Below are 19,803 nucleotides of genomic sequence, written 5' to 3' on the forward strand. Positions count from 1 at the left end.
TGCAGCTAGGTTTATGTTTATGATGGTATGTTGCAAGTTTTGGTGAAACAGGTCCCAAATGTCCCTACAGGTTTTATAAAGCAGTAAAAGTAATGGGCTATTTGCAATTATCTACATAATCATTACATTAAAGCTTCAGCAACAGGCAGTGATTGCTACAACTAAAGTGGGGAATCTAGTTCGGAAAGGAGAGAAGGGGCCTCTAGGTAAATATGATGAGGGGGAAGAAAAACGACCAGGAGTGAGATTACCCACACACGTTAAGCACATTAATTACATTTCTCTTTGCCAAGTAGAATTTTTACATTCTCTCTTTTTACTGTCATTAATCAACATCCAGGCATCCTGTACTCAAGCGTGAAACTGTTGCAGAAATAGGCTTTCACATCAAATCTGTTAGATCTGTTTCCTGGCCATTTGACAGAATTCCACAAACTCATTACCAGCTGCTGGGAGAGGATGGGCACGTTTAATGAAACTGATACTGTAGAAGAACATAATAGGCTTTATGGACTGACACAAGCTTTTCATATGTGATTGTATATAACGAGCCCCATTTTTCACACCAAACAGTGGCACAGATAAAAAAAAGAAAAAGAGAGCAGTCGTGATTACCATTTGATAAGTGCATTCATTCAAGTGCTGAGTCCCTAATGAAAAATGCAATGATAACTAATCTTTATTTTCTATTCCCGCACACGTTAGTGATGGTAAGTTGCTACCAAAGCCGAGGCTCATCAGTGTGATGATGAATGCAGAGTTGTGACAGTGTATCTAGATGGCAGCAAACACTTCAGCTCAGGTCCTTCATCACAGACACTGTGAGAAGTGCTTCTGTCTCCCTGCAACATCCATCATGACAAAACTGCTCTGACAAAGCACATGCTGCTTTTTCAGAAGAAACGTCCGTTTGAGCGAGTGTGAAGCCGTGTGTTTGTGTGTGTGTCTGGTCAAACCATGTGTTCCCATGGCTCCATGACTCTGTGATACATTGTGAGAGAGGTGACGAATGCTTCTCACCACATGGACCATTTATCAATCTCGGCTGCCCTTCTAGTTAATGAAGCCAGGGAGCCTCGGCCACACAGAGCACTCTTCTCCACCAACATAGACAAACAGGAAAGCTTGAGCGATCGCAGCGCTCTGACTGCTATTCCCTCCATCCCTCGCTTTATCTCTCTCTGCCACCCTCTCGCTTCACCACCGACAAAAGAGGCTCCTCAACACCAAATCATTCTGAAGTGAAGTAGCAGCTGTGGCACACACCGGCATTCACATTCAGCTGCTCATTTAGCTGCTCACAAAGTTCTGGCTTTGTCTCAGTTCAGTAGTGATGGGAAATAAGTATCTTTGTAATATGAGTCATGGAGGATTTGGAGGAGTTTTGTTCTGAAAAGCAGAGTCCAAAATTTGGGAATGATGAAGGATTAACTCCTCCACACATCAGAAAATGACTGCTTTTGTGAAAAGGACATTGAGTTTCTATTAGGTTAAGATATCATCTTAAGATCTTAGGAACCTTTGATCAGACATTGATGTGTTTAAAAGACAGATAAATTGTATGAGATGTTTGCTTCATTTCTCTTTGTCTAGTCTTCATGGTTAAAGTAATACATTATACAGTAAGACAGTAGTGTTACAATAAAGAAATGTTTTTTTTCAGCAGTGAGATGTGTCATCTCATTAAGGCTCCATAGCTGTGAAGATCTTAAGGAGTCAGCGTGTTGCTGTCTTATGAGACAGGTAACATGTAGCTGCCTGCAGGAGTAAAGGTCAAGACAAGAAGAATAAACCTGCTCTGTGTGACTGGAACACGTTTTTCCAGAAGGTTCAGTGAATTTTCACTGGTGTTGTTCAGAGATGCCCTTTTAGAAAAAGAAAGTATATGTAAGTCACGTGATCACGTGACCACATACACATGGGATTGTGCACATGTGAAGCTCATTTTAGTGTTTATGTGTGAAGCCCATGTCGATTCCCATGTGAAAACGTTTCCACATATTTTACTATGTTATAATATATTGCAACATGTGGTAAACATGTGTCATACATGTAATCACGTGTATCGTGCACAGCCCCATAACCACACACCATCCTTCTCCGTGTAGATCTTCCGGTTTATAATAGTAATTCACATGTAACTTAACACAACTAAACTACAGCGTTCAAATCACTTTGCTGATTCAAATAATTGTGTTCAGCTCAGTTTAAAGGATCATAGTAGTTAACTCAATTTCTAAACTGGGTGACTGAAATTTGTGCAAATTCTGTTCAATATGTACATTCAAAACTGAACACACACCAGTTCACTTCAGCTTGTACTGTATGACAGTCCATGAACATGTCCCTGTAAAAAGTACTTGTAACTAAACACATCACAATTCACAGGAAAAGTGAAAAGGTTGCCTGATAGGCACATCTCAGGAGAGGATGTTGCCTAAACATAAACCTGTAAATGCAGAATCCCATAGCCATATACGAAACTCTGAACTTATCATTGCCATTTCAAAGACCATCCAACATTGGCAAATAATGTTAATAGGACAAAAGTTTGGACGACAGATGTTTGTCAAAAAGTTTGGATAAGATTGTGAAAGTGAAGGTATGGTGGCTGAGATCTTTCAGTCCATAGAGAGAACGCTGCTTCTCGTTAGCTTGCTTGCTAGCCACTGCTTACACTGGGAATCCCCTTTGTTAAACATATGACATGTTGGTTGACTTTGGACATCCATTGAGCTTAAAAATGAAAGCTATAACCTTCATAAGTATTCCAAGTTACGTCACTTGATCAAAACCAGTGTCTGAGTTACACACATTTTTGTGACTTGTGGTACGTGCATATTTGCAATTTCACCAAACTTGAGAGGTGAGAGCCCATCAAAATTTTTGTGTCAAATTTTTGGGGAACAGAAAGAAATCACAGAGAACCAAATCCAACAAGTAGCAACGGTAGGGAGCAACAATTGTGTTTTTGGCGGGCAAGGAACTTGACAATGCACTAAGCCCGGGCACGTTGTGACGTTGGGGAACCCGTGCCATTTCACCACGGTTCTGGTCATTTGCACCGAATGTCTCTCAAATGCTTCAAAGCAACACAGTTGAACTAAATGTAGACAGTCTGACCCTGGGGGAGGGATTCATGGTGCAAAAAAACCCTGTTTTGCACTCCTTCTCTGATGCGCCTTCTTCGGTCTTCAACAATGATATTCTGTCCCTCTTGAAACGATAATTGTCCAGCTCATTACTTCATTGCTGTACATTTTTGGAAGCATTTCAAGGGTCTTCATTGTCAGTTTTCCCAAGTTTAACACAAAATTTGAAGTGCCCTTTCTGCTCAAGTCCATAGTGAAATCGCAAACACACCCTTATCACTGCGCACAAAAACGTGGAACTGAGGTGCGGATGTTAATCAAGCAACGTAACCTGGAATACAGACTCACGAAGGTTGTAGTTTCCCCCTGTTCCATACACGTCCTGGTGCTGTGCTCTGTTGATGTGCAACAGGAGCAGTTTTTGAACTTTTTGATTGCACCTTGTAACATTAATAATTCAGCTTTTGAACATTTCATGAAACTTTGACTGTTATTTACCGGCTGCCTCAGTCGTTCCTTGAAATGCTTCCAACCACAGAAAGATTTGCAGAGGTATAAATGTTGGGATGATAACATTTTGGAAATTCACTGACACTTTAAACACTGTATCCTGGGCTTGGTTTCTATAGTGAGAGCAAATTTTCTTCTGAATAATTTTCATGACTAAACCAACAAAATAACGTGAAGAACCTGGAGCTCCATGTAGAAAATAACTAATCTTCTCAGCCTGTCAGTTGTAGAGGCCTGACACTATGTTTGTCTGAGTTACAGCAACACAACACACACACTCTCACACTCACTCACACACTGATGATCCTCTGGCTCATCAGACAAATGCCAAAGCATGAGCGATGATGCTTTTTAATGCTACAACTGACTCACTGTGTGTGTACTGAAAAAAAATAAAAAGGTGTGCACTCAGAGAAGACAAAATATAAAAGGAACACTTATTCCTTCTTACTTATATGATACTTTCCTTCGTTGGTAGACAGATGGTACATTTACTTGGAAATGGCAATCTGCCAATATGATGCTATGGGGAAGATTGAAAAGGGGCACAGAGTTGTAAGAGGTCTGCTGTCATCTAAACGCCTCTGCAAAATCACTGTAGATGGAGAAGCAGATGGCAACAGAAAAAACTATCACACAGAGCCTGAACTAGGGCCACACGGTCAGGAAATGGAACAACTTAAAGATTCCCTGCTTTTTTTTTTTGCAACAACATTAATGTATCTGTAAAATTGGTTGTACAAACAATGAATATTGTATGATGGACAAAAGAGTGCTGACTTTCTGTTCCTGCTCCCACAATGCACTGTTGTACATTGCAAGCTAAAAATATGTCATAGGAAAAGATAATTACTGCTTAGAAATCTGCACTTCCCCGAGGAACACAATAGATCAGATTAGTTATGTTCAGCTTTTCATTACAAATAAATCTGTCACATTAGGATGTAAATAGTAATTTGCCAACTAGTTATTATTGGTTGAATGCAGGTGGTTCCCTCCCCTTCATTTTCTGCTGCTTCTTGTAAAATATTTTCTTGCTAACCATGCAATGTGTGAAGTGCCGAATATCTATTATTAGTACGTCATACGCTGAATTGACTTCTTTGGGTGTGCAAGGCTGTCAACTGGAAGGCAAAGTGGTAAAAAACAGCCAATTAAATGTGGACACTCAACTCAGAGGTTTGTGACCACAGGCAGAGCTCACTGAAGTATCATCAAGCCTTGTATTTGGAGGATTGTCCACTGTATTTCCATGCCTTCTCCCTCTTGTGCAGCAAATTCCTCTGTCCAAGTTCTAGCTGGGAAAAGAACTGCAGCCTCACATGAAGCAAAGAAGTGAAAAACCTCACGCTAAAACAAATGCCACAACTGTGCATCAGTTTGTGGTTTATGGTTACCCAATTGTACAATAAGCCTTCAGATTAGGATCCCATAGGATGGGCTGTTGCTTCCCTGTGAGTGCAGCACATCTCTTCTCTGAGTTGTCCAGCTGCCCTGGGCTGCTCCAGCCGAGATAAGTGTGGTAATAAGGCTGGGACTATGTCAGTCATAGAGGAGACGGGAGAGCAGATAAAGGGTGTCCGAAAAGCTCTGAGAGGGAGGACAATTCTTCATACACCTTGTTGCACTGGGGCTCTCCCTTTTTAGCCAAAAGGCAAATCTGCTCAAGTATGTCCACCAAAAACTAAATAGAGCTTTAAACACCTCGGAGTGTGTCTTAGCTGTAGGAATGATCACTATTAGCAATAAATACCCTCTCTATCTCTTCACTCTCTTCATCTCGCGGGCCGACTGTCAGCTGCGAGGCGGCTAATTGACCGCGGCTCCGCACACACAGACAGACGGGTTTTCTCTGTGCCATGAAGACCTGCACTCACATTCAGGAGAAGGCCATTACTCTGCCCAGAGCATACAGCAATCAATCAGTCTGTCATAGGCTGATGCAAAGGGAGGCATTTCCCACTTGAACAAGAGAGGAAGCCTTAATAAATTCCTCTCGCAGACAGACGAGGAATAATTCTTGGCCCTAATTCAAAAGGCAGAACCTCCTATTTGGACATAAAATGTAAAGTCCTGCCCCCAACCTCACAAGTTGTTGGATTGTGTTTTCTGTTGATGCTCATTATCTTTTAAAAAGACAAATACTCTCTCCAACCACGATGCTACTCCATGTATTTAAGACTAGATCCGAGTTTAAGAAATGCTGTGTATAGAACCCTCTGAATATAGTTTTTGATATCTGTTTGTTGGGCTGAATTTATGGTTGACACGATTGTCTGACAACATTGTTGGTGTGTTGTATGCTTGTTTTGTTGAATTATTGTATTTTTTTTTTTGTCTTTTATTTTTTAACTTATTTATTTATTTAATCTGTTTTTTTCTTTGTGGTCTTTCTTTGTCAGTTGCATGGTTAGTTATTTTTATTTAAAGAAAAACATTTTTTTAAGGGATTTGTTTCTCGTTGCTGTAAAAATACCTCAATAAAATATTAAGTATTAAAAAAAAAAAAAAAAGTGAAGTCCTGGTCAGCCTCACGAACTACACAAAGGCTTCCCACCCTGCCACTTTTCATTAAAAGGTTTCCAGGCTCTTTTTGGACTAGCTATCCTGCAGTGAGTCCGTCAGGTGGGACTAAATGTGACCCCGCTGGATTTTAGTAACATAAATGAAACAGCAGCAATTAAACCTACGAAAGCAACCAGGAGTCCGTCAAAATGATTAATTAATCAGAGCAACTGAGCAGAACTGGAGAGGTAGTGGTGGCTAAGGGTGTTTCGTAATAAGGCAAAAAGTCTTGGCCCGCTTTAAATCCAAGTTTTTGAAGACTTGTTCAGACTCAATAAGGTTCTAACTTATTAACTGTGTGTGACGAGACCTGGCAGCATCTTTTGAGAATTGTGCTCTGGACTGAGGCACAGAAGAGCTTCATTTGGCAGGAATCATGGTCTTTGGATTTACTTTATTTTTCCATTTCTCTTTTCATGTTCAATCTCCCTCTTTATTAAAAAAAACTGTACCATAAAAAGTAAGCTTTTATTCTTTCTCTCTGTTGAGCTTCATCAACAGGCTTTACTGTCTTTTACTTTAATAAATCTGAATCCATTTGTGAGAACTGCTTGGTAGAAGGGATTGCTTGCATATCATGATAACAGTTGAATGATAGACTTTAATGTTTTTCCCTTTAGCGTAGTATTAAAGAGGATTTAAAAACAAAAATAAGCTATACATTTTTAGAGCTCACTTTAATAATTATAGAATCTTACTTGAAGTACTAAATGAAACACAATATTTGTGTACCTCTTTGCTGTTGTTCAAGATTTTAACAATGATAAATAATGCAACATGAGCAACAGAAGGTGACTTGAAATGATGAATTTCATACATGAAACCAGTGGGTATATTTAAAATGTTTTAGGGCTCCTCTGGTGGTCACATTTTTCAAATCAAAATTTTGAGAAATGAATCCAAACAACAGAGTTCTCTCTCTGTGTGTGTATGTGTGTGTGTGTGTGTGTGTGTGTGTGTGTGTGTGTGTGTGTGTGTGTGTGTGTGTGTGTGTGTGTGTGTGTGTGTGTGTGCTTGGACAATTATCTTTGAGAGGACCAGTTTTCATTTTGTACCACCGTAGTGAGGACATTTAGACACAGTGAGGACATTTTTCGCAGTCTTTACTTTCTCACTGGGCTGGTTGATTCTATTGTTAAGATTAGAATTAGATGTGTGCCTGTGTGAATGAAATTAACACTGCGAGACTCCCTTCCATTCAGGACACTGCTTCTCATAAAGCTGTGATGTTAAGACTTTGAAGCCTTGAATATTTTACATAGTTCAGTCTGCTTCTGGCTCAAACAGAATGTTCTCATGTCTGTTTCCAAGCCATCCAAGAGGTGTTACAAGTGAACCATTGAACCTCATGACTGGAAAACTAATTTGGTTTGGTACTTTCTGATTCAGGTAATCCGGAAATATATATATATGTGCCTCACTTATCTTCTGCCACAATGCTCGTTGAAAACGATTATTTGAATGGAGCTGAAGTTCAGCAGAAGCTCAAAGTCTCCTTCTGACCCCCTAAAAATTGTATTAATGAGACAGAAAGCTGAACATTGTTGTCAGCAGTCTCAGGGAGGACAAAACAAAGTGCTCCAATGGCAACGTTGTCCTGGAGATACAACCTTTTTTGATAATTATGAGAGAAATAGGCAAACACCCCCTGGGTGTGCAGAGCTTTAGAAAAGTGTCACTCATCACCCAGGTCACAGGTCACTTCATTAAAATAGATACATGAGCTGTGTGTATGAGGGATGGGGTATTTGGAAAATTAACTATTCATCTGGTTTATCAGCTCTCTGCATGACAGCAGTTTTCCATCCCCACCATCTGAACTCAGGTGTGACCTCTCCACTCCAGCACATTAACTCTGTTGGTTAACAGCCACTCCTGTGCAGCATTAGTTTTGTTTTGCGTTATCATTTTGCTGGAAAACACATTTTATGGTTGCAGATTTCAAGTAACTCTCCAACTGTTTTGTTTTTTTGTATGTTCCCCTCTTCCTTTCATAAGTCTTCCAGGACCTGCTGCAGAGATGCCTCCACACAGCAGAGAGGATGGTGCATTTCTAATGCTGTACAGCATTTGTGTGACAAAGACCAGAGATAATTTAAGTGTGAGGTTTAAAAAGTTTCATTTAGCTCTCTTTAGACCTCCTTCCAGTTTCCAGAGTCTCTCATGCTGTCAGAGGTAGCAGCAGGTTCCTCGGTCTTAAAAACATCAAACCCTATCAGTATCAAATGCATTTTGTTCATGCATAGTTTACTACAGTATTTAAAAAGGGTATGATTAGCATCAGACATGAATGAAGAACAAATAGACATGTTCCAGTTCCTCCTCTGGGCTCCTGTGCATCACTAAAGACTGACTGATGTCAGTCATGTCACATAATTGAGTTCAGACAGAAACCACAAATATCTCTTCTTGTTTACTAGAAAAAAAAACATGAAGTGTATCCATCATTTTTACTTGGTTACGTTGCAGTAATTGTTGATAAACATCATGTTTGTAATTTGTCTGGCTTGACATGACCCAAAATCTAAAACCTGCATCTGACGACTTCTGTCATCATCAGATCTTATATGTTACCGAGTAACAACATCATATTTTATAATATTTCCCAAAATAAACTGGATTTAGAATAAATGCATAATCTAAAAGGTCAGACCAATGGTAATAACAACACGTTGTCATACACACAAATGTCTGAAGCCATAGAGTTTCATCGGTTGGGTCGCGGCGATGCTTCACAGTATGTAAGACTGTTATATTCCTCCTTATACATCCAGATCGAACATGTTTTCCATCAGCTGTAAGAACCAGATCTCTTCAACAAGTGCTACTTGTGGTAGAGGTTGTTACTGCTGCATTTGATAACTAAGCAAATAACACCTTATTCAGTTCAACTTGAAATTAACACCATTACAGAGTGTGTTTGATTCAAGCAGGACCTATTCCTAATTGCATGTGCAGCGCAACCAGCTCCAACTTCAACACTAACTAAACTTTTTTTTCCTCGAACAACTGCACAGTTTGTTTAAGTTCATGCAGCCACCCAAAGTTGAACCGATATGTGTGTGTCTTAAAGAGCTGGGGACAAACCCAGTTTTTTTCTTTATGAAAGTATAAAGTACGCCTGTGAGGTACAGCAGGCAGCTTCAGGCACCGGTAGCCAGTGTTTATATGAAATGTGAAGGAGTGACATGATCCTCTGAAGTGAGGTAGCCCAGAGCTCATTTAGATGAGATGCATTGACCAACATTGCCACCGTGCGGCCTAACAGAGTACTGCACGACAATAAGGTGTAGGAACCACTTAAGGACAGCTGTGTTTCTCCCCGGAATATAATATCTGATGGTAAAATCCGCAAATGAAGCTGTTTTTCTTCCAAAGCGACCAACCGGGTACAACTTTAAAGCGTTGCTTTCGCTTCAAAAGTAAATTGAACGAACAGTTCAGCTCATAGCGACCGACGGATTTGGTAATGTTTGGTCCAAATGTGCCTGCTCCCCTGGCAGCGCCGGTTGACCTCATTTCTTCTTACCTGTTTCCCATGTCGCTGCGCCGCTGACCTCGGGCGAAGAGCAACGCCGCATCTGTCCGACCTGCTCCAGCGTGTCGGTCCACGTTAACTCACGTCGGTGGATCTGACCACGGCAACGTGACGTGCTGCTGTTGAACTTCACGGCGGAAGCTCGACTTTCCAGCGGATCTTCGTCCCTCAGGAGGTCAAAGACTATGAGCAAAGAGTCCAGGATGAGGGCAACGATAAACCAGAAGCTGACAGAGATGGGAGAAAGAGAAAGGTGAGACAACAACACACGTGTAACTGTTCACGCATGTTGACGAACAGCGGGACAACATCCAGATGTTCAAATACGGGAGGTGGTGACGTACGTACAGTACTCACAGTACGTACAGTATTTACATTCTGCCAGATGTGCTGTCAACCCTCTGCATCTGGAGCAGGAGTCTGTGCTCACATACACTGTATTTGAACACACACACACACACACACACAGTCATACAGTCATACAGAGTCAGCAATGGGCATACACACCAAAGATGGACGTCCTGCCTATTTATTATGAGCATTGTTTGTTTTAAAACCTTAATGGCTCGTGGAACAAATACAAACTTGGATGGAGGGGAACAATATCATGGCAGAGATGGCAGCGGTTTAAGGCAACAGGCTGCATTATTGATCAGTGAAACAAGTCAACTGTTGGGCATCACGTTATAAAGTGTGGAATATATCTCCAGAGACGGAGCTTTTTCTGCTCCTCCGTTTCTTTTCCAAACCAGCAGATGATGCAGAAAGCTAAAACGGTTTCACTCTTTGTTACGTCTTCGTGCTCATGATGAAACATTTCCATCCTGAAGGAAGTGGTCTCCTCCAGGATGCTCCCCCACACGGGGCAAGAGGGCTCACTGAATGGTTGGATGATTATTAAAATGACATGAATCAAACTCTTTACTCAGACATGTTATGTTGGTTTTTCCTTTCATTTGTCACCCGTAAGCAGAATAAAGGAATTAACTCCAAAGTACAAGAAGATATCTTAAATTCTGCCTTACCAATAATTCAGTCGTGGACATGTCTGACTTGTGCACCGAGACGTTGCCAGCTGTCACGCGTCTGCTCCATGTTCAACAGGGTAACTTTACTCTGCATATGGTATAAATATTGAACTGCTCCAGACTATGAAGGCAGCTGCTCCATCACATATTTATTTCTCTGGCAAGCATCACTCTGAATAGTTCACAGTGAGACTGTCAGCATAACAGAGCCAACAGCACAGGAGGGCCCAAATAAACAGACGTTTTCAGCTGTTATTGATAACTTCATTAGCATAAGGCAGAAACACATCTGCTATGTTCTCACATGTCTTTAATTTAATCTCACTGACAGACTGAAGGAGCTACTGAGAGCCAAGCTCGCCGAGTGTGGATGGAAGGACCAGATGAAGGCTCACTGCAAAGGTAGAAACGACAGCGGTGTCGATAAAACACACATCAGGTCGTTACTGACTGATTGAAGTTGAGTTGTGATGGGTTTGCTCGTGTTTCTTCAGTTGTTATTTACATTTTTTGTGTGTGTGTGTGTGTACAGTTTGTTTTCTTTGTGTCGTGGCTGCGGTTTTTGCAATACTTTTACAGCGTCGGAAAGTTGTGGATTTTGTCTTATCCACAGACAGACAATGTGTCTCACCTGATTTGAATGTTATTTTCTGTAAAATGTACACTTTAATCTATGTTCATACATTGTCTTCATATAAAAAGTAGTGCAGCGTCTCCTCAGCCACTTACAATCTATCAGTGACCTTTAACTGCTCTGGAGAGAAACAGCAACACGACAGTTTGTGTTATACACAAGTGAAACAACTGAGCCGTGTGACCGAAAGTTCTAACTGTCAATATATCTATAAAATATGTTTCTGTCAGCAATTAATGCAAAAAATGGCACTTGAAGAGAACAAAAAACATCTTCCAAGTTGCTATAGAATCATTCGGCGTTTAAAAGACGTGTTTAGGGAATGATAAACAACACGTGTCTGATTGCTGGAACTGCAGGAACTCTTTTAATATGCAGCTTGGTGTTATTGAAGTCATTTTCAAGTGCCAGTTTTCATAATGAAGTTGATGTAACGAAGGCTGACACACACACACGCACACAGAGTGGTTTTATACGTTTGTTCTTTGTTTTATGTTGTGACTGATATGAGGCAGAATGTTCTGTTCTGTTCTTTGGTTTGTGTGTCTGCTGCTCCTGTAAAGTATCCTCTGCATTTATTGATTCACAGAGGTCATCAAAGAAAAGGGCTTGGAGCATGTCACTGTGGAGGATCTTGTTGTAGAGATCACTCCTAAAGGAAGAGGTACTTCACTTTCGTTATTTAAAGGAGCCGCTGTATAGTATCAATGTCAATCATGTTTCTGTCTGGTCTGTTTCCCACAGTCTTTATGAAAGGAAAATCTACCGTAAAAGAGTTTACACCCTAAAAACAGTTCTTATTGGTCGTTATGGTGACACGGTTGTGTTGCATTAGTCTACAGCTGAGTTTAACACAACATTGAGACTTCCTTTAAAGACAGCGGAAGCTTAACTCTAAAGTTGCCGTTTCAGATGCCAGATTTTCCACACAGTAGCTTCAGTAGGAGGTGGTTCAGTCTTCTTTCTGGGGGCTGTGAGCATTTAACATGTATGTTTGTTTCTTGCAGCCTTGGTGCCAGACAGCGTCAAGAAGGAGCTTCTACAGAGAATAAGAGCCTTCTTAGCTCAGCATGCCTCATAATTTCGACTGAACGTGTCATTAGACCACTTGCCTATATTATTGTGATACACGCATTTACACCCATCAGCCACAACATTAAAACCACTCACAGTGTTACTATGGCACCTGTCAGGGGGCGAGGTATAGAAGGCAGCAAGTGAACAGCCGGTCGTTGGAAGCAGGAAAAATGGGCGTGAGAATCTGATAGATGGTAGAAAGATGTCAGAATACGCAGTGGATTGCAGCTTGCTCTACACGGGGCGACCCAGCAGCAGACAGGTCAGAGTGCCCGTGCTGACCTCCATCCGTCGTAGAAAGCTCCTACAAAGGACACGTGAGAGTAAGAACTCGACCATTCATGAAGGCTGCAGCCTGGTCTTCTACATCATGAGGACAGCCAGATGTGTGTGTGCGTCGTTTTCCTGGTGAAGAGACGGCAGCAGGAAGAAGGCAAACCGGCGGCGGCGGCAGCGTGGTACTCTGGGCGATGCTCCGCTGGGAAACCTTGGAGCCTGGCGTTCATGCCGATGTTACTTTGACACGTACCACATACCTAAATGTCGTTGCAGACCACATACACCCCTACATGTCAGCAATATGCCTTGCTAGCATGGCCTTTCTCAACAGAATGATGTTCCTGCTTTTTTATAAAAAAAAATTCTTCAGGAATGGTCGAGGAGCATGAAGGAGAGTTCAAGGTGTTGAAGTCCTTTCCGTAGAGGCCTACCTTGCAGCTTCCAGGACTTGAAGGATCTTGTGTGATACCACAGGACACCTTCAGAGGTCTTGGTGAGTCCGTGCCTCGACAGTTTGGAGCTGTTTTGGTGGCGCATGGGGACCTACCCAATATTATGCAGGTGGTTTTAATGTTGTGGCTTATCAGTGTGTATTTTATATGAAGTGATTTACTTGAATGTAAACATACAGTTGACATACAGTACTGACCGGACACAGACGGAGGTGTTTCATTGTGTTTTCACCAATCCTCTGACTACAATTAATCTTAATTTGTAAATGCATCTAATTTGAACATGTAATTGTTCTTTGTATATGACATGTGCTGTTTAAATAAAGTTTGTGATTTATTGGACTTGAGTGGACAAAATTCCTTCTCACAATAATAATATATTTGAATATAGAAGCTTTGACTGTTCAGACGTTCAGCTCCACCTGTTTTTAATGAGCACTTTTTATTTTTATTTTTGAAGGCGAAACGGTGTGAATACACAGCTGCTGATTGTGTTTTGTATCAAGGCGATGAAACTGGTGGAGGAAGAACTTTCACATTTCTAACACTGTTGACTTTAAGATGTGACGTGTTCACTGTGACTGTTCTGCTCAGAGGGATCAAAGATCCAGGTTTCTGGCTCATCAGGAGGCATCTGTTGCACCTGTGATGTTCTCCCTCACCTGGTGGCGATCAGCCTGACTGGGAGGTTACATAAAGAGGCTGGTTTGGTGCTCAGCTGTCTGTCTGTCTGTCTCTCCTTCTTTTGTTTTCTTGTTTTTCGGTCAGTGTGGAAGGTTTCTACCTTCAGTCTGCCTTAAATTCATTTCCTGTTCCCCTCAGTGACTCCCAACTTTGATTTTGTTTGACTGGGTCCAATTCTTTTGTTTTTCTATCATTTTGATAGACTTAGTGGGCAGGTGTGTTGAGTTGTCCTCCTACAGCGTCCTTTTCTGTATCCAAAGATTCCTGTTTTTTTGCTTCGTTGTTGTTTTCATGTCACTTGCAGTACTTTTTTTTTTTTTTTTTTGCTTCCCAACTAGCAACCTCTGTTTACCAGGTTTTGTGTTTTTGGAAAAGTAACAATGACAGAGTCTATATTTTGGTTGCAAAATTCAGGAAAGTAATTAGGAAAACTGTCAAAGTCATTTATTGGGGGAGGTTCAGACTAATACTGATTCAAAATAAAGCCTTGTCAGTAAATAATTGAGCAAAGGCTTCATTCATTGTGTGAAACAGTTTGTAAGAATGACTTGTACTTTTTGTTGCTTTTTGATATTCTGTCTGTAGCTAAACAGTAAAAGAGAGCAAACATATTATGCTTTCCTCTTACATGTGGTCCATTTTGGTTCAGCTTGAAAGTGTGTAATCCCAGCAACACAGCAGAGAGCTTCACACTTGGTCCTTCACAGATCAGAACGACACAACTTACAAAGGAGAGAATAGTTGACAGGAAAATGAGTTATGTTACGGTAACATGAATTACACCCAACTGGTTCTGTGAATTAACATTGTCCATTGATTTAAAGGACTACGATCTGAACAGGCCTGATCCTGGAATGCGAAACCTGGTACTGCTTTACTTCCTGAATACCAAACTTCCCAGAGAGCCCGAAAAAAATGGGCAGGAGTAACCCAATTCACGGGGAACAAATTGCCTTCACTGAAACCTTGCTGTCAGGTTGTTTCAAGTTCCTTGATTTGCACAGGATGAAACGAACAACCACACTGTGTTTCAATAGCAGAGTTGCATTTTGACTCCAATAAGCATAAATTTGATACCATGACATGATAGTTTATACCATTTAGTAATAATTAAGACAAGATCAGAACCATCAATAGAGTGCATAAAAATGGACATAATCTCCAGGTCTGCAAAAAAGAATGCAGAAGTGCAATACCATAGAAGGCCACCAGGGGCTGGCTCCAATAGACTCCCATTCAAAGCATCAAATATGAAGTCAATACATTTTTTTCCAGAAGTCATTATGGTGTCTTGAGCTAAATTATCTCCTCCTGATCTGTGTTCTGCTGCTCCTTCTGAAATAATTCCATGATCAATTAGATATTAGGCCTTAATGAGAGGTATGTTTGGGAGCGTGTCTGGGGTGCAGTCAGTTTGCTGGTATGGGTAGGCGTAGTGTTTTTCTGGTTCTCACTTAGATCCACCATTTGCTCCTCCCCAGCTGGTATATATAGCAATATGGTCCCTCCTGGCTCCGTAAAACCAAGATGGTGACAGACAAAATGTCAGACTTGAGGCTTCAAGATGGCATTTCACAAACCAATGGGGCCCGTCATGGTGGGATGACACGTGGTCAAGTATATGCCTGGTCCCTGTGTGAAACACTGGAGGGCTTTTAATTTGAAATAAGGGCTTTTAATTTGAAAACAAATACAAGACGTGCTGTTTTTGGCTGACCAATGGTGTGACTTCACTCAGTCACTCACAGTCGGTGACAGACATTTGTTTTTGACATTTTTTGGCTGGACCCGCTGCTGCTGCTGTCCAGCCAAAAACCCAAACAACGAGCTCAGAGTTAAATTCCTGTATGTTTTTGTTTTGATGTCATGCAACTTCCTGTCAGGTCAATAAAACGGCATATGACAGGAATGGTTGGTGTTGAAGCGTTTTCCGTTCACACTGAACCACATCTTTGTGTTTGATTGACAGGTCTCTGCAGTTGCCCACGCAGATGACTAACTGGTTATGGACTACACTCAGAGAGGCCATGAACCCAAAACAATACGCCCCTCGCCACGAGCTGCACATTAGTGGGTAGTGAGTGACTCTGCGCCGGTCACCCACCCAAGACAGAGAGTGTGTTTTCTTAGCCGAAGGACCTGCTGTGACATCAGCCCAGGTGACAACATGCTGATATACAGTGCTGTTGTGGAGGCCAAATGTAACGTACCCCTTCAGCCCAGCACACACGCTCCTTTAATGGCCTGCATCAATCCCCATGTTATCAGCAGATCTCCACGGGCCCCCGCATATAAAGGGGGTTGTACGCACTGCAGCGCACCCGGCACTGGTTAGAATTACCAGTGATGCAATTTATTATCATACAGATTTTTATTTACTTTCTCACTCTCCATTCTCAGCTTTCCTCCATCACTCAGGCCCCGCACAGCTCTGCCGGGGAGCCGTACAGTAACCAGATGACTCTGCACATCATAAAAAAAAAGCTGTGCAATTAAAAGGAAAACGTGATTTAATCAATCCCATTCTCCTGTTCACAGGCTCAGGGTGGCACATCCTGGGTTTAAATGATCGTGAGGATTCACATTCTTTGTAGCATCCTGTGAGACGGCAGCCTCCGAATGAACCACCGTAAGTCAGGCAACAACAAAGAGCAAGTGCATCTCATTCCACCAAAAGTCAATATCAAGCTGTGTCTGAGCAGAACTTAATGACATTTAAAAGGAAAAGATAAACATGTCATGTGTGTTTCCATGCAGAATTTGTGTGCGTGTAGGTAAGTGTGCGCCGATCTGTTCACCACCCCAGGAATTGGATCATTGCAGCATGATAGCAGCTGTGTCAATAGGCAAAGGAGCCATAGGTGCGGCGCTGTCCTCTCCAGTGAAATTGGCAACATCCAGAGACCATAAACACCTCCCTTACTGTACAAACAAGTGAAGAAAAGTCAGCGCAGGGTAGAAACAGATGGCAGAAACGTGTTCATATTATTAACAAATGTTGGGAAATGATGATGTTATAGCACTTTACCTTCTTGGGGTAACAGTGCACCTGTTAGAGGGGATAGTGTCCATGAAATACTCCATGTCCGGTCATGTAACACCAATAAATAAATCTCTTCATGTTTCCAATAGTATTTCTGACATTCCTTATTTATAGGACACAGCAATGGGCCTTAGTGTCACATATATCTCTCCATTTTTTTCATTTTGGAAAGGGCAAAGACATTACATAAGAAGACAAAAGGTCAAAGAGGGTGTTTCAAAGCCAAAAAAATGAAAGAAGGGGGGCCATGCGCTCCTACGAATTCTCAAGACCCGGTGTGCTGTTGGCCCTCTTTACTGTCAACATGTGTGAATGCCATGCTCGATAAATTTCTCTTTGAATTCTCTCACTAGAATTTATGAGACGTGCAACATGGGGTTGCAACTCTTTTGAAGCTTACACACTTGCAGCGCTCAACGCCGTTTACATTCTCATCTTAGAGAAAGGGCAAAAAAGGAGCAGAAATGGTGAGAGGTTGGCTTGTAGCATCCTGCAGCGTAAAGACTTTTCGATGTATTTACATTCTGTTGTGTCTCCCGGGAACTGTTTTCTACACACTAATGAGGCTGAAGAGCAACTTTCTCTCTGTTATTCCTGGCATCGATGCACAGCAGTCGCAGGCATACCACTCTCACTCTCTCTCTTTTTTTTTTTTTTTCTTTTTTTTTTACTCTCGGTAGCCCAGTGCAAATAATAAATAAGAGGAAATACATCATCCCTTTTTCAGTCCGAGAGCCAAGAGCGAGTGTGCCAAAGTTAACACAAAGCAATCTTAGGTAATGATCAGCAAATGTGTATAAAGTTTCATAGAGCATGACTTCACATAATTCTTGTTTAGATCATGTTGGCTGGCTCAATCTCAACTGTGATGCTGCTGCAGACACACACACACACACACACACACACACACACACACACACACACAAGCTTGTTTGCACGAGGCTGAAAAGCAGCACTCGTGTTTTATAAGTTGGTGTAACTGATTTGATTCGGTGAAACATTGCGCCGAGGATTAGCTACCCGTCATAAATTGCACAATTTTAACAGAAGCTTTGCGACGTGCTCGTTCACACTGTAAATGTGTGTCAGATTTTCCGTTCATTTGCACACGCTGGTGGCACGGACACAAAACATTTCATCATGGCTCAATTGATGAAAATGATTTGCTAAAACTCCATTGAGTTGTTTTAGTGCTCTACCTACAGCACAGCCAGCGTGCAGATGGAGAGCCGGGGGGTCTCCGTGCAACAACACAGAGCAAAGAAGCGAAACACAATCCAGACATTGTTTACCCTGTTTCTGATGTAAAGGCCACTTACTGTCGTGTCCAATGCCTAACCCTTAATTTGCTGCACAAGCCTTTGAAGTGTGTGCATATTTCTGTTTCCTGACACCACCTTTCCTTTCCCTCTCTCTCCCTCTCTCTCTCTCCTCCGAGCCCCAGCAGTTGATATTGCAACTGGATAGGCCATGTTTCCATGTAGGGGCTCTTTCGAGGCCTGCTCTGATGATAGAAAACACAAGTGGGGAAGGGGAAAAGGAGTGCTGGGCGCGCAGATCCACAGAGAGGCCCCAGCCCCAGCCCCGGCCCCGGCCCCGGCCCCGGCCCAGACAACGCTGCAGGGGATTAGAGCACACCCTGGCAGCAGAATGGTTTCACTTAAGAATTTCAGTAATCACTTTTAGGAGTGTAATATATAGCTGACCTTCGGCAGCGCCACACGACCCCCCGCTCCCCCAGCCATTTGATCAAAGGAAGCGGCAGTGGCTGTGCAAACAGGCGCTATCAGTGGACTCCAATGGATTTACTGCCTGCTTCTTCTCTCTTGTCTCCCCTGAGTCGTGTGCTGATACACACAGAAACCCAGTTTCATCTTACAGAACCTATTTTTCTCCCGGTACTAATTTACGGGCCGGATCATGACTTGAGGGAACTTAAAGGAGGGAGAAGGAGGAGGAGGAGGAGGAGGAGGAGGAGAAGGGAGGCTCAGGAGGCCTCGGGGAAGGAGGAGGGAGGCTCAGGAGGCCTCGGGGAAGGGGGAGAGAGTGGAGGTGGGAGCAGCCCGGAGGCCCTTATCCACTGCCTGCTGACTGGGCCGAGCGGAGCGGTTCTCATCGTCATGGGAAAAGCCCAGTAGGTGCTCTCCTCTCAGCTGGAGCAGCCAAACACCGTGGCCTGTGCGCCGCAACAACAACAGCGAGCAGAAAGAGGCCAGAGGGCCGGCCCAGTAGGGCTTATGTAGTGCCCTAAATCACAGCCGGCTCTGACAAAGAAGTGGGAAGAGAGGATGTGGGTATCATAGCAACTATTAATAACCTAGTGCACAGTGGTGTGAACACAGCTGAGGTGTCTTTCTTTTTTTTAAGCTTAATGTTTCCTCATTTTTAATTACACACGTTTTACCCTAATATATGAGCTCCTGCTGCCCAGAAATGGCATTTTAGTTTTTTTGCTCTAAGTGACACAACATTTCCATCAATAGTAAACAAGTACTTACTGAAAACATACTGAATGAGAAGCAGACTATCAGGGAAAAATGTCAAAATGTTGACCCTTATTCTTTTATGTGGACATATTTTACTCTAAAATGTTTCTTGAAGTCCCCGATGCAAAAATAGTTGTTTATTTTGTCTTTGTTTAATTTAAATGAAACCCTCAAAAATGTGATTTATTTGTTTTGCTTCTGTTTTCCCCTGAATGCCAGTAAAAGCTGCAGGATGTTGTGGTTTGCAGAGTAGGAAGTACCGCTTGTGACCAGTTGAGGGAGTCAAAGAACAGATGACGGAGGATGAACTGGTGCACTGTGTTTAAGTGAGGAGATACAGTAGTGGGTCATTTAAACTGCTGACTACTTATACCTCATTTAGCAAATTTCCTGCATAAAATTGGAAATACGTTTG

At 42.2% G+C, this 19,803-nt stretch overlaps 1 protein-coding gene across 1 annotated transcript; it reads left to right on the forward strand.

Annotated features, from left to right (window-relative positions):
- The first annotated feature begins 9,497 nt into the window (after window positions 1-9,497).
- On the forward strand, window positions 9,498-13,517 carry eny2 (ENY2 transcription and export complex 2 subunit). The gene is made up of 4 exons (XM_069143377.1): window positions 9,498-9,958; window positions 11,065-11,135; window positions 11,957-12,031; window positions 12,375-13,517. The coding sequence occupies exons 1-4, from the start codon at window positions 9,891-9,893 to the stop codon at window positions 12,446-12,448; spliced, it is 288 nt and encodes a 95-aa protein (XP_068999478.1). The 5' UTR covers window positions 9,498-9,890; the 3' UTR covers window positions 12,449-13,517.
- Window positions 13,518-19,803: the final 6,286 nt, after the last annotated feature.

Source organism: Embiotoca jacksoni, unplaced genomic scaffold (assembly GCF_022577435.1).
Source record: "Embiotoca jacksoni isolate LCO1_2020_lvr unplaced genomic scaffold, fEmbJac1.0.p SCAF_11, whole genome shotgun sequence".
NCBI classification, from domain to species: domain Eukaryota; kingdom Metazoa; phylum Chordata; class Actinopteri; family Embiotocidae; genus Embiotoca; species Embiotoca jacksoni.

Coding starts and splice junctions, on each gene's coding strand:
- eny2 (XM_069143377.1), top strand. CDS start 9,891: ATGAGCAAAGAGTCCAGGATGAGGGCAACGATAAACCAGAAGCTGACA. Junction 11,136..11,956: donor GATGAAGGCTCACTGCAAAG/GTAGAAACGACA, acceptor ATTGATTCACAG/AGGTCATCAAAGAAAAGGGC. Junction 12,032..12,374: donor GATCACTCCTAAAGGAAGAG/GTACTTCACTTT, acceptor TGTTTCTTGCAG/CCTTGGTGCCAGACAGCGTC.